At 43.9% G+C, this 15,963-nt stretch overlaps 1 protein-coding gene across 1 annotated transcript in view; it reads left to right on the top strand.

Annotated features, from left to right (window-relative positions):
• Window positions 1-15,963, top strand: part of GHITM (growth hormone inducible transmembrane protein) — an 83,041-nt gene that overhangs the window by 23,507 nt on the left and 43,571 nt on the right. Inside the window, exons 3-4 of the mRNA XM_029609449.1 lie at window positions 6,659-6,761; window positions 9,663-9,774. Of these exons, the coding sequence (XP_029465309.1) occupies window positions 6,659-6,761; window positions 9,663-9,774 (215 nt within the window). The remainder of the gene's footprint in view (window positions 1-6,658; window positions 6,762-9,662; window positions 9,775-15,963) is intronic.

The raw sequence follows: 15,963 nt of genomic DNA, 5'->3' as shown, positions 1-15,963 counted from the left end.
GAACATCTCTGAGCTCCCTCAATATCCTTGGATGAATCCCATCAGGCCCCATGGCTTTGTCCACTTTCAGGTTCTTTAGCTCTTCCCACACATTTTCTACTGTAAAAGGATTTTCATCACCTATTCCACTTCCCTCCAGTTTCTTGTTGTGTAGAGATGGTCCTTCTCCAGGGTCTTCTTTAGTGAACACAGAGCTGAAGTATTCGTTTAATATTTCTGCCATTTCTTCGTCTGTCTCCACACATTGATCATTACCACCTTTCAATTTCACTATACCACTTTGGACCTTTCTCTTTTCGCTGATGTATCTGAAAAATGTTTTGTCACCATTTTTTATCTCCTTGGCAATCCTCTCTTCTGCTTGATTTTTTGCCAACTTGATTGTTTTCTTCGTCTCCCTCAGTTGATACAAATATTCTTCTTTGTGCTCCTCCCTTTGGGATCCTTTATATTTCTTGAATGCTGTTCTTTTAGCTTTAATTTTGTCAGCCACCCTCCTTTGAGAACCAGATAGGTTTCAATTTTCTTTTGCTTTTCTTTATGTTTCTAACATATAGAGCAGTTGCCTTGGTGATTGCTCCTTTTAGATTGGTCCACTGCTGATCCACATCTCTCTCGTTCTCCCATCCATTTTCCTAATAGGAGATGTATTAGTGTCTTAAGGCCTGGTGTAATATTTTCAGTGTTGCCTTTTCTTAGGTAAGGTGGTTACTGTTTAAGTGCAGGAAATTGGTGCTGTTTTGATGTGGGCTGTTTGCTACTTACGCAATTTCTGTTCAGACAGAATACATATCTTTCCCTTGTGTCATTATTAACAATAAAAATAATACTGGGCCTTTATTTTTTATTTCTGCGATGAATTGTAATGAGCAGTGTGTCACACATGTGAGCGTGGTCTGTCAGGTGTGTCACGATGGGGAAAAAGTTCAGTGGTGCTCAACCTAAGCAACAAGTGCTTCACAGATTGTAAGGATTAGGGGTGCAGCTTGTAGCCTGACTGCTGTCCACTACAAGAACAATTTATATTGATAAAAGCAATAAGAACTACTCTGTCAGCTGGGGCCAGCATGGGGGCTGAGAGCAGATCTTATCTGGAGGTGAGGGGGAAGCTGCAGATCTTAATTGGAGGAGGGGGCAGGAGCAGAGGCTGTGAGTGAGGAAGAATGCTACAAATGGTGCTGTTAAGGGCTGGGGGATGTGAGGGCGGATTCTGTGTGGGAAGTGAGGGAAAGGCCTGTGGTAGAAGAGTACTGGGGCTGTAAGAATAAAATTGTGAATGGAAATGTATTCCCCCACTTGTTTTTATTTCTCATCAGTCACAATTAGTTTGTTATATGTTATATCTATTAGGCTTTGTTTATCGCTATATTTTTTTGTATTAACATTTTTATTGACTTTTAAACAATACAGCAATGTCATAAGCATAACGGAGAACAGTAAGCAATATATTGTTGAGAGACATTCCAACCCAACCCTCCCCTCCCCTGTTAGGGATTTCAAAGAAAAATAGCAAAATCATTATTAACAAACCCAGCAAACCACTAGAGATCAATGCTATAAAGTAATGCAAGACATCAGCAGAATCCCAAAATATGAGTGGGACATAAAAACCAGCCTTAATAGTTAAATAACATCCATTATAGCAGAAAAGAAATGAAGGATCCACCCCAGGGCAAAAAGTTATTTAACAAGGGACAAATCCATCCAGACAATGCAGATAGTCACCCCACCCTTCAATAATGCTGTTGAGCTCAAGTCATGGGAGGTCGTCTAGCATAAAACAGACTAAATTGGATACTATAACTAAAATGGCTATTGCTGATTAGTGAATTTAAGAAAAGCTTCCAAGTTGCATAAAAAGAAGACAACAATCTATGATATCTTGTGGCCGTCAGAGATGCTAGATGACAAAAAGTATGAAGTTTATCCAAAGTTTTCGGGAAAGAGAGCTTAATTGGTTGTCTCCAGCCGGCAGTAATCGTGCTGCAATGGAAACTTGCAGGCAATAACCACTGTTGGTATTTATTTAGATCCGGGATTGGCCAAAGTATTAAAACAAATTCTGCTTCTAAGGAGATATCAGTATTCAAAATCTTGTTCAACCAGATAGTAAGTTCAGACCAATAAGAAGTAAGAACCGGGCAATGCCACCAAATATATAGATAGGTTCCCTTCAATCCGCAATTCCTCCAGCACAAATCAGATTGTGTAGGGAATAATTTATGCAAATTGACTGGGATTAAATGCCATCTATAAAGAAGCTTGAAACTGTTCTCCTGAAGTTGGGCTGATATAGAGCATTATATTATATTATATATTATATATGATATTAAACCAAATTCCATTTGCTTGGACTTAACGAGCGACCTAGGTCTGCCTCCCAGTTTTTACTGTGTGAGAATGATTTCTGCTCAGGGCCAAGGAGTAGCACATAAATGTGTATATTTATGGGGGCAATAATTTTGCTTTGATCATTGCCAAGGGATAAAGTACCCACATAGTTTTGCATCTCCTCCAGCCTAATCTTGCCCCAGGAACACCTGTGTATTATGTAGGCAAAAGTATATGCACTGTGGAACAGTGCATATACTTTTATCTACATAGTGACCTATTTTCAGAAAGCCCATATTTGTAGAGAAAACACTTTTTTACTTGCAGAAATGACTGAAAATTGCCATCAGGGAGGGCAATTTTCAAAAACAAGAAAGCCTATGAGTGCTTTTTACCTACAGATTTTCAGAGTGAAAGTAATATAGTTAATGATGGCAGATAGACCAAAATTGTTCATCCAGTCTGCCAGCATGTTGCTTAGGTCAGTAACTGCAGTTCAGTGCAGGTACTCTCCTACAGCAATTTAAATTTTTGGGGTTTAAAAGAGGTTATGCCATTTCTTCATTTTCATTCTGTAGCCACTTAGGATCTACTGTGTTTGTCCTATATTCTTTTTTTTTAATTCTTTTACTGTTCTGGTAATAGAATTCAAAAGGGCACATGCTTTCACGTTGAGATTTTTCAAAGTATATGCATATTATGCCAGGAGCAGGTGTGAATTTTGCATGTGGATTTATGTACATTTATTTTTAAATTGAAAGTATATGTATACATCTCCTGCCCCATCCCCACCCAAGAATGCCTTTTTTATTTACCGTAATTTTTTTTTTATATATACACAAGTATACACAAAATTAAGTTACACACAAATGTTTTGCACACAAGGACCAGCAATTTTCTAACGTTCCATTCACTCACACAAAACAGTATTTTATATGCATAATTGGGTTTGAAAATGATCTCCTATATGTATCATGTATGTGTTATGGGGGATGTATTGATATTAAATGTATGATATGGCTCTTAATATTATGGTCAAAGACAAAATCAAAAACTAGCTCTTGTTTGCAAGGTTGCAGACCCCCAATATAGATCATTCATATAAATGAATCACTTTGTGTAAGACTAGTTAGTTATTGATATATAGATAGTGACAAGTGTGGAGCTAGAGCATGGCCATCTTGAAGACTGTTTCACAGTTAGTAGCAGCCTCTATACTTGCCTCAAAATGTCACAATGTTTTGCTACACTAAGGGGCGGATTTTCAGAGCCCTGCTCGCCTAAATCCGCCTAAATCCGGGCGGATTTAGGCGAGCAGGGCCCTGCGCGCCGGTGCGCCTATGTTCAAAAGGCCTACCGGCGCGCGCAGACCCTGGGACTCGCGTAAGTCCCGGGGTTTGGCGAGGGGGGCGTGTTGAGGGCGGGCCCGGTCGGCGCGGCGTTTTGGGGGCGTGTCGGCAGCGTTTTGGGGGCGGGCCCAGGGGGCGTGGTTGCGGTCCGGGGGCGTGGCCGCGCCCTCCGGACCCGCCCCCAGGCCGCGTCCCGGCGCGCTAGCGGCCCGCTGGCGCGCGGGGATTTACGCCTCCCTCTGGGAGGCGTAAATCCCCCAACAAAGGTAAGGAGGGGGTTTAGACAGGGCCGGGCGGGTGGGTTAGGTAGAGGAAGGGAGGGGAAGGTGAGGGTGAGGGGAGGGCGTTAGAGGATTCCCTCCGAGGCCGCTCCGATTTCGGAGCGGCCTCGGAGGGAACGGGGATAGGCTGCGCGGCTCGGCGCACGCCGGCTATACAGAATCGATAGCCTTGCGCGCGCCGATCCAGGATTTTAGCAGATACGCGCGGCTACGCACGTATCTACTAAAATCCCGCGTACTTTTGCTTGCGCCTGATGCGCCAGCAAAAGTACGCCTATTCGCGCGGTCTGAAAATCTACCCCTATGGGTCTTTATCATGTCCATGAAATATAAGCTGTACACTATTTTTTTAGCATGTTAAGAAGATGACAAGCTATCATAAGGCAGTTGAGAAATCACCAATTTACTCCTTACATTAAGCTTCTTTTAGTAACGACAATATCAAATTTACCAGCTGTCAAATGCAGTAACAATCAAAAAACATGCAATTTGAGAGAGTACTCTAGATTGCCATGTCTATTGATAATATTACACAATAGAAACCATACTGAATCTTTCAGTGAAAACTGGATGCAAAACATCTTCTATACAAAACGGGTATAGAAGAAGTTTAAACTGAACAGTTCAGCCTTAACACAGTGGTTGCTTGATAAGTTCAATACTAGATCTTATCCTTCTGAAAAAGACACAACTTCGGCAACTGGATCACATCTTGGATTTTCTATTGCTAGGCAATATACCCTTAGTCCATAAGAACTTCAGGCCAGTTGCATTTTTGTGCCACATCTTTAAGCTATTTGAACAGTTATTAAAAGAACAGACTGATTTTTTTTTTTTTTTTTACTATGAAGTCATTTGAGAATTCTTAAGCTGCTCTGCTCCATCCCCAGACTAGTCTTTGGAATCCCTAGGACAACCATTTTTGGAACATTGTCTCAAATGACGTATGGAATGGGATGTATTTGTTCATGCAGTGAGAAATCCTAGTTGTAGCATCAACCCATGTAGATAAACTGGGTGCAGTGAGCGTGAGGTAATGTGCATCTTTCTTGCTATTGCAGATGTTCCCCGGGGTATAGAGGAGAGGCTTAAATATTTACCCCTGGGGGAATTCTGCGCAAAAAAAAAAAAGTAAAATTCTGCAAACTTTATATTGGTCAAAGTAAAGCATGACAGTCTCCAAGTAAATACATTTTAAATTATACAGAAAAAAAGTTATTACTTAAAGATGCAGAATTTTTAAATACTTTGAGCAGAATTTCCCTAGAAAATCACTGTAAGTGTGTCCCTTCCACTTGCTCTTCCTACTCCCCTGGGCACTTTGCCCTCTCATGCCCCATCTCCTTCACCTGCCAGTATCTCTCCCCTCCACCTCTAGGCTCAACCCCTTCCACTCCCAGTGTTTGGCCCTGTTCTTAGTACTGCCCCTCACACAGGCTCCCTCTGTGTCCGTCCCTCTCTCTCACACATGCTCCCTCTCTAGTGCACATACACTCACATCCCTTCATACAGGGTCTCTCTCTTCCATACATACCCACACAAGCTCCCTTTCTCACACACACACCCTCACACAGGCTACCTGTGTGTCTCTCTCTCTCTCTCTCTCATGCACCCCTTCGCACAGGTTCTCTCTCACATAAACACAATCCCTTCACACAGGCTAGGAACTTCACATACTACACAACTCCTTTTTCATACACACCAGCCCCCGTTCTCTCATACACATACACACTCCTTCACAATCTTTTCATATAGGCTCCCTCTCTCTGGCATCCACACTCAAGCACTACCACTGCTTGGCCTCCCTGGTCTCTCACACCCCCTTGCTCTTTCCCCTCCCTCCCCTCTCTCTCTTTCTCACACACACACACACCTCTCTACACACATTCACTTTCACCGGGGCCTTCATCTTTGCCATGAACAGAGCGTGAACGGGGTGCGCTCAGTTTGTGGCACGCCGGGGCCTTCATCTTTGCCGTGAATGCGCCAGGGCCTTCATGTTTGCCGCAAATGGCATGTACTCCGTTCCCGGCATGCCAGGGTCTCCTCTGCCATTTTCTGCACAGGAGGGGGAATTCTGCACAAATTCTGCACTCCTCAGTAGCGCAGTATTCCCCCAGGACTAAATATTGAATAAACTGTATTGATACAAGGTAACCAGGGTGGAAAAATCCCAGGTGCCTTGTTTGCCCATCTGACTAAAATTTTAACTCCTTGTTAAAATTTGCCCAGTGTGGTCCAGAGGTCAAGAGCTTTCTCTCTGGCCACTTACTAGGCCAATGAGAGGAGAACATGACAGTTATAGAAAAGGAGGAAGCATCAGAGTAGAAGTATTGGAGGATGTGTGTACGAAGAGAGGGTGGGAAAAGGAATAAAGAAAGAAGCTAGGAGAAGAAAATGAAGAAAAAATGATCCTCTTCTCAACCAAGCAAAAAAATACTTTTTTAAATACATTCCTACACTACCAAATAAGCTAAAGGAAACAGTTAAATTTTAAAACCAAAAAGTCAACACACATGCAGTTGTAAAGCAAATGGTCTTTCCTGGCTTTAAAAAAAAAAAAAAAAAAAATTGGCTGGTGCTTAATTGCTAAATCTTTTTTTCTACTCCAGAATTATTTCTCCATCTCCTGTTTGTCTGAAACATAACAGTACACATGAGCTTTAATAAAAGCTTTTTCACCCCTTTTTATAATAGGGATATGCCTCCAAAAGTAGAATTGGTCTGCGACATACAAAATCTGCTCGTGAAGGAGTGAAAGAATCGGCATTTGAGCCAGCCATGGAAACAGCAACTCGAAGTAAGCGATGGGGAAAACTTTATTTCACCAAGGTGCTAATAACTTGCAGGAGAATGAACTATGGCTTGTTGTGTTGAGCTTGAGTTCAGTCATGTATTCACTATTTGGTCAGTCATTAAAGCTTGCTTATGAATTACCTATGTAAATGTTAAAAACTTTCACAAAGTGAATCTAAGGAAAAACGATTCACAAATCTGACTATTTCTATCAGGACAGATATTGTAAATATAAGTTATCATTGTACATTTTAAAGGCTTACAGCTTTCCCATCCCTAAACAAAAACCTCAAAACACACTATTGTGTACAAATGCCCTTATCAGGGTTTGGCCATGAAAGTCTTTTCTACATTCCCAAGTTAACTTAGCCATTTAAAATTAACCGAAGCTGAATCTTAAGAAATTGATATGTGGTAGTAAAGGTTTTTCTGAATACAAATGATATTTCTTCAGAGCCGTACAGCATCTTAAATCACCTTACAATTGTTTTTTAAAAAGCAAATCTATCAGTTGGGAAGAGGAGCAATTTTAGGTATTGGCATGAAAGATCATGCTTAAAAAAATGGGAAACTTGTGATCCTTGGAAAGAACAAGTAATCCTCAGGAGTGGTTGGGTTTCTCATGAAGAGATCCTAAGGTTTAGGTAACTGTTTTTCAAAAAGATTTACATACAAATCCTCTTTTCAAAATCCATCAGAGCCTGTGTGCAAAACAGTATGTACATAACTCAAGTTTTGCACATGCTTTTATGTGAATTAGGCAGAGTTGTTGGGCGCGTTTTGCACATGCTTTTATGTGAATTAGGCAGAGTTGTTGGGCGGGGAGGAGGAATTGGGGTGGAGTTGTCAAAAGAAAGGAAAAAAAATAACCAGGTTGTCGCAATCTGAAATTAGATGCTTATGCTGTTTGTATGTAAAGTAAAATCTGGATGCCTTTGTTATGGGATATTAAAATGAAAGAGATATATGTTGCAGACCACTTGGTGGTGATGGTGAGTTAATTAGTTGAAATTAGGAGCTTGTTAACTTGTGATATTTAAAATTAGGATTTAAGGGGTTTTTTTTTGGGGGGGGTTATTAATTTCATATGTTTAATGTTACACCGCCTATCAGGTTTTTTTTTCACTGTGCTTTGAGATCATTCCTTTAGTATATGTTGGGCCTTAAAGGTTTTTTTGTTGTATTTTTTGTGGATTCAGAATAAAAAAACCTTTTTAAATAAGACCTTTTTGTTTGAGTAGCCTTAATCTTGAATAATCTTAGACCAAGGTCTCTGTTTCTAGTAGCTATTCCTATTTGCATATTTGTCTGCCTATTTTCCTTATCTGAATATAAATGGTTGAGTATAGGAGTGACCCAGTGGCTAAATGATAGTATTGGATTTGATTGCCAGGCCTACTCCTGCTCCTCAGACAGCCAGAGCTGGGTATGCTGCATGGGGGAGGGTTCCATTCATTGGACAGTAGCAACACCAGGTGGCAAAACTTGGGTTGCTCATGTACCAAGTGCGCTAAAGAACCTGCAATCTCTGGTCCCTGGCCCAGGACTGCTGCAATGGCAAAAAAAAAAGCCATGGATGATTTCAGGAGAAGATTGACCAAAAATGTTATTTTTAAAGGAATTTTATATTGGCGGAGAAAATGGATTTTAAAGCAGTTTTTTAAATTGACCATTTCACATTTGAATTCTACTTCAGCGTCTGGAATCCTGTTTATAGACATTTACTGTACAAACATGCTTCAAATACATCTGCTAAATCTGAGTACTTTAAAAAAAACCAAACAAAACCTAGTAAATTTGTTGGTCCTGACGCGATATTCTATTTGCATGAAGGGACAATTGTTAGCATATTTTATAAGTTATGCAGTATGGGCCAGATTTTTAAAAGGCCCACGTGCGTAAATGGACTTGCGCGCCGGGCCTATTTTCAAAGGCCCGGTCATGCACATAAGTCCAGGGGCCTCGGGGGAGGGGGCAGGGGAGGGCTAGAGGCCCCCTGCATAGCGGCCATTTGCCGTTGTGCCGGGGGATCATATGCCGGCAGGGTGCCGGCGCACGCAACCTGTGCCTGCCCCGAGGCAGGTGCAGGGCACTGGCACGCGCAGGATACATGTGTGCATTCTCTTGCACGCGCCGACCCCCGATTTTATAACATGCTGGCACCTGCGCACGCACGTTATAAAATCGGGTGTCCATGTGTGCGCGCCAGGTAGCGCGCGCACATGGACGCTCGCTCGCATCTTTGAAAATAACCCTTATCTTTTTTATAATTTTATAAAATAAAATTCAAGCTGCAGTATTATGTAAAGAGATACTGGAGTTTTGAACTATGTGGTAATGTAACAAAATTTCATGCAGCAGGCAAATACTAGCCAAATAGCTGTTGCCCTTGTCATAAACTTGGACCTGTATGTAAGGTAGCCAAAATCATCATATGGGTAACACATGGCAGTTTACAGAAAGTGCTCTTAACTAGAGGCATTTTTATGTGAAACCTTTTGTTTTGAAACAACTAAAATATACCTGTGTTAACCAGAGAAAAGTGAATACCAATTGTGCCACACAGTTCCCCAAAGTTGATCTAAGAGTCACGGTACTGATTCTATTTATGTTAGAAATAGAGCAACACTTCCTTTGCAGAACTTTCTGTGAAGTTCATACTCCTTTTTAATTAGGTGTGAGGATATTGTAAAATCAGTGATAAATGCAAGTCCAGTATCTGTTTCAGAGGGTTCGAGTATATGAACATTGCAGCCACGTTGTGATAAGTAGTTCTTGCCTTTGTCTTAATTAGCTCACTCAGCATGTAATATTTCTGGTATTGGCTTATTGTGGGGGTTTTAGATTTCTATTCTTGATGAAAATAAAATCCTGATACAGGCACCATTTTTCTTTACATTTACAGTTCATACAATGGGAAAATGGATTATCGCTGGAGGGGCTGTAGTTGGTCTTGGAGCGCTTGGATATTATGGACTGGGAATGTCGAGTGAGATTGGTGCCATTGAGAAAGCTATGTAAGTGACTTACTGACAACACATTCCAATGATTCTGGATTATTTTTAAATTTTCTAGGCAAGCTTGTTCACACTAGACCTTAATACTTTCCAACATTTCAGAAAATCATAGCTGCTGCCATGGTAGTAATTTATTGCATCTAATGTATCATTAACATGTATGTTTGGTCCTGTATATTATAACATCTTTCATCTGCGTTTTCCCTTAGGGAGTATCTCAAGTTTTTTTGTAGTTTCCCTGGATATATTAAATGCTTCACACCTCTTAACTCTTGCATCTCATTTTTGAGCCATGAGGCCTTACTGACACCTTGTACTTTGGGGTTTTCACTTTCTTTTCCATTCTGCTGATTTTTATTTCCATGTTTTATCTTTTAGTTCTTGATTTGACAGCGGCATTTGACACTGTGAATCACAGTGTCCTTTTAAATAGGCTGTCCGAGATAGACCTTAATGAAAAAACTTTAGCATGGTTTGCTTATCTCAAAAATCATACCTACCAGGTTTCTATCAATAATACAGTGTCTGAAATCTTTCCTTTAGAAACAGGAGTCCCTCAGGGATCATCTCTTTCAGCCACGTTGTTTAATATTTACTTATTACCTATTTGTCAAGTGCTATCTGGTCTACAACTTAATTACTCTATCTATGCTGATGATATTCAGCTAATTATTCCAGTATAAGATACAGTAGAAAAAACTTTTAAAATGACCACTATGTACTTAAATATTATAACTAACAAAAAACAAAGAGCAAAAATTGTGAACCTGTCGAAACTAAACAATATAGATACAAAAGGTATCGCCAGATACAATCTACCATTATAAATGGGCTCTGACTGGCCTGCAAATGCGCAGTAGAGAGCAGCTCTACAGCGCATGCGCGGGCAGGAGAGCACGTCAGTCAGAGTGGAGCTACAATATGGCACTGGGCGGAGCAGCGGTGGCGATATCGGGAGGAGCAGCGGCGGTGGTATCGGAGTGTCGGGCGGGCCAGCATATGCTGCTGGGAGGAAATGCAGCAGCAGGGAGGAGCAGCTGAGGCGTGTGCGAAGGAGGGATCCCCGAAGACCTCGCGTTTTCGTGTCTGCGCCGTCCAGCGAGAGCAGGGCCGCGCTGAAGAGAACAAGAGGGAAAGGGAAGGGTTTGTGGATGAGGTGAGAGGGGAAGAAAAGGGAAGATGAGAGGGGATGGAAGGAAAAGGGATGTGAGTGAGTAAATGGGAAGGATAAGAACTTGTGGAGAACAGAAAAAGGAGTGGAGGAGGGCTGAGGGAGAGGGGAAGGGGATGGGAGGGGATGAGAGTGGGGAATGGGATTGAGAGAGGGTGGGGGAGTGACTGAGGGAAGGGGAGGGAGTGGGAGGGAGAATGAGGGAGGTGAGGGAAGGGGGGGTTTCAGTGAGAGGGGAGGGAGGCAGTGGGAGAAAGAGAGTAAGACTGAGGGAAGGGAGTTTGAGTGGGGGCAGGGGAGGGGAGGGAAGGGGGGAGGAGTGACTGAGGGGGAGGATGATGAGTGACTGAGGCGAATGAGCGAGGGGAAGGGGGAATGAGGGAGAAGCAGTGTAGAAGGGTCCAGTGACCGAAAACTTACAAAAAAAAAAAACATTTTAATGTAGCCCGTTGTTACGAGCTTAATGGCTTGTCATTTATAGTTGACACCGTTTGCCCCCAAAAAATGTATCCGTTTGTGAAATTAGCCAAAATATTTAACTTAAATATTATAAAACAGGTGTTAAATCAAATGAAGCTTTGTTTGAATGTCGAAAAAACAAATAATGTTATTGGTGGTGGGGGGAGGTGAGGAGTTTTCCCTACCACCTCTCCTGCCAATTCCCGGGAGGGGGGCGCGGATGGGGAATTGGAAGTGTTTTAGCCCACCCATGAAATGGATCTTTCCACCATTTCATGGGTGGAGATTTTCAAGTGCCTGCAGGCTTTTTGTTAGAGACAAGAAAGGTCCTGGGTGGAATCTGGAAGTTGCCTGTTTCAGCGGTCTCCCTCAGGATCATAGAAGCAGTCAAACTATGTTACCGAACCTTATGGCACCTATGTAAACGGACAAATTGTAGTATCATTACTTTTATGTGCCTTGATGTAAACCGTTGTGACGGTCCCCACCAAACGACGGTATAGAAAGACTTGAAATAAATAAAGGAGTTGTCATCCCCTCCCAGACTGCTGAAGCAGAGAAGGAGACAGCGGGAGGGAGGAGAAGGGGAGGATGCAGGTCATTCAGGTGACTCCTGGGAAGAGAGAGGATCCTCTGTGGGGGATCCCGATGAGGCATTTTTGGAAGAGGGGGAGATTTCCCCCAGATGCAGAGCCACACAGGACAATGCTTCGGCTCTTTCACAGGGATGAGATGTCTGGTTTAATTTTACAGACCCTGAAGGCCTTTGGTTGTGAGGAATCCTTGCCTACAGCGGCTCAAGTTCTGAAAAAGAATACTGTGATGGTTGGTTTGTGAAAGGCGTACTGGTTTTTTTCCTCTGCACGAGGCTGTTCAGGAATTGATCGATTTCGAATGGAGTTCTCTTGAGGTTAATTTTAAAGGAGGTTGTGTACCAGATGGATCCTAAGGTTAGGGAGCAGCTAATCTTTCCCAAAAGTGGACACCCTGTTCTGTGCAGAGACGAAACGGACCACTATTCCTGTGGAAGGAGGTGCAGCTTTCAAAGATGCCCAGGATTGCAACATTGAGGTGGTTTTGAAGCAGGCCTTTGAAGCAATGGCCATGAACCTCCAAATCTCTGCTGCTTGTTGTATAGTAACCAGGGCCAGATTTCAGTTGGCCCAAGAGGCTCAACAGGCTTTGGGCGAGAGTGGTCCATACCGGGGGCCACGTTCTTCGCAGATGCAGGACATGATTTGGTGCATACAGCTGCTCGAGGGGTAGTTTCGGTGATTGTGGCTTGAAGACTTCTTTGGCTGCGGAACTGATCCACTTTGCCCTCTCAGGCCCCAACTCCTCCACCTGCCAGTATCTCTCCACTCCACCTCTAGGCTCAACCCCTTCCACTCTTATTACCAGTCCCAGTCTGACCCCGTTCTCTGTGCTGCCCCTCACACGGGCTCCCTCTGTCCCTCCCTCTCTCACACACATGCTCCCTCTCTCTAATACACATACACACACATTCATACAGGCTCCCTCATGCTCTCGCATACACATACATCCCCTTTTTCATACACACAGCTCTCAATCTCTCACACACATACTCACTCCTTCACAATCTCCTCATATAGGCTCCCTCTCTCTGAAACCCACACTCAAGCATCCCCCCCCCCCCCGCTCTTACCTCCCATGCTCTCTCACACCCTTCTGCTCTCTCTCACCCTCCCCTCCCCTTCTCGCGCACACACACATTCTCTCTCACAGGGGCCTTCCTTCTTCGCCGCGAGCAGAGCACACTCCATTCACAGCACATGGGGACTTTTCTTCTTCGCCGTTACTCTGCTGCTTACACAGGGAGCATTTAGAGAAAGGAATGGAGTTGGAAACTTCTGCCTAGTTGGTGGTCTCGACAGATGCAAGTCTACAGGGTTGGGGATCTTGCTGTCAGGTGTTAGTGGTGCAAGGGCAGTGGGCTCCCAAAGAGGTATCTTAGTCCATCAACTGGCTGGAAGCCTGAGCAGTTTGGCTAGCTTTTCTGCAGTTTGAGGCCCAATTGGAAGGAAAAGCTAGAAAACTAATGTCAGACAGTGCTACAGCGGTGGCCTGCATAAATCAAAAAAAGGACTGAGGAGACTCAGGGAAGTGAGGGAGGTGTCAAGCAGGCACACACTACAGAAAGACTCAGAACTTTACTTTGAGAGCTCCGCCACCTACAGGACCGGAGGACATCCCTCAGAGGAATCTGCTCTATCCTCTCCGGGACCTCCCCATGCTTCGAAGGCGTCGGTGCGTCAACGGGCTGCTTCGGTGGGGCCTCCCACTTCCACTGCATCGTCTGCGAAGAAGTTGACATCTGTGCCGACGCACGGCGCCAACAACGCACCTGCTGCGTCAGACGACATTGATGTCTGAGCGTCGACCGGCGTCAGGGCTCCGACGCACCGATGCATCCAGCACTGGTTAGGGAAACCATGCTTCGGGCTCGAAGCATGGACATAAATCTTCGAAGCATCAAAGCACATCAGATCTAACGCACCATCACCACCTTATGCCATCGATGCAAAAGCCCTTTAAATCACCAAAGAAGCACATATCTGGCCACAAGAGGCAGAAAGAACCATCTCCTCTCTTAATTGTGGACGAAGATCCTTCATCCTCTCCCCCAGACGCATCTCCAGCATCCTCTGCATCTCCACCATTCAGCCCTGAAGAGCCTTTACGTAAGGAGGCGAAGTCATCAACATGCCCTTTAACCATGGACTCAGGGATGGAACGACCCACTCTGCCGCCGCAAGCTCTTCCACGGGGTGCAGCACTTTTACCTGACGAACCACCTCAAGAAATATTGGCCTCGCAGGTGATGTCACAAATTTCCTTGATTTTATCACAGTTCTTGGCAACAGTAGCGACTCAAGGTGGACGCCTGCCAGAAGCACCACAAGAGGCTCCAATATCTCCTCAGGACAGCCCCAGTCCGGGACCTGCTCCTGCACCACCTTCCTCTTCTCCTCCTCTCACCTCTGACATCTTCACCAGCCTCCTCAACGGCCTTCTGACCCCCCAGAAGAACAGCCGGAACTAGTCTCACCTCCTGAGGATCTGACTTATTCTAATTTCCTCGAGAAAGTAGGTCAAAAACTAAACATTGAAACCAAGAGACTTCCAGATCCAAGAGCAGATGTTCTTGGCCTCTTAAAATTTTTTGAGAACCTGGCGGAACCTACTGTGCTTCCATCTCACGAGGTGCTGGATTCAGTAATGAAAAGAGCCTGGGAAACACCCCTATCAGGCCCATCCACTTCAAGGAAGTCAGAATTGAAATATCGAATGTGACAATCTTCCTACTACTCGCATGTTCAATTACCTCTTGCCTCAGTAGTTGTCAAGTCAGCTATGCAAAAGGCTCATAAGTCTCGACTGCATTCAAATACCCTTTCTGGTAGAGGCTCCAAATACATGGATGACTTTGGGAAAAGAGCATACCAATTGGGTATGCTCAATGCAAAAATTCAACACCACCAGTTTGTGATCACCCAGTACCTATTCGAGTGTTTTCAAGCCCTGAAACCCAAGCTTCAGGAGGGATATCCTGACCAGCAACTCCTGGAAGAGTTCCATCATATGGAAAAGGGTTTGTGACATCTCATACGTACGGTATATGAAGGGTTTGAAACATCCGCAAAATCTACAGCCAATTCCATTGCAGCTAGAAGACTTGCATGGCTGAGAGCAAGTGTCATTAGAGAAAATGTCCATGAAAAGTTAGCAAACCTGCCGGATAATTTGGTGATCAATTTCGGGAGACAGTAGCCCAATTAAAGGAGCAAAAACTAGCAGTGATGTCTCTAACCTCTCCATCTGACCCTTCATTCTCCAGGTGGTATTATCAGCCTTACCGCAAGCAGTCATATCATTGTCTCCCCTTCAGGCCTTATCCAGCCTCATGTCCACTATACTACTCTTCCTTTCACCCTCAGACTTCACAGCCACAGGGGCCTAGACAGCGTCAGAGGACTCCGAAACAATCTCGGACATCTCAAGATCCAAATCTCCCGAAACCATCGCATGGTTTTTAGAGAACCCAAACCCACTGCTACCAGTCCTGGTTGGAGGCAGATTATCACATTTCCTACCTGCATGGGAAGCCATTACAACTGACCTCTGGGTATTAAAAATAATAAATGAAGGATACTCTCTCAACTTCCAATCCTCCCCCCTCCCCCAACGCTGCACCTACTGCTCCCAAGATACCTAGCTGCGCACTACGATCAAATGCACCTGGAGATCAACAACTTACTCCAACAGCAATGCATCTGAAAACTACCTGTACTGCAGTTTCACACAGGATTCTATTTGCAATACTTCCTCATTCCAAAGAAATCAGGAGGGTTACGTCCAATCCTGGATCTCCGAGCGCTCAGCAAGCACTTGACGATGGAAAAATTCTAGATGACTTCCCTCAAATCCATTTTTCCCTTCATTCAACCCAATGACTGGATGTGTTTCATAGATCTCAAGGATGCTTACTCCCACATACCGATGCACCCGGCCTCCTGGCTGTACCTCTGCTTTATGGT

Source organism: Rhinatrema bivittatum, chromosome 7, assembly GCF_901001135.1.
Source record: "Rhinatrema bivittatum chromosome 7, aRhiBiv1.1, whole genome shotgun sequence".
Lineage (NCBI taxonomy): Eukaryota > Metazoa > Chordata > Amphibia > Gymnophiona > Rhinatrematidae > Rhinatrema > Rhinatrema bivittatum.
Note: the sequence above shows the minus strand (reverse complement) of the source record. Positions and strands in the feature narration are given on the sequence as shown.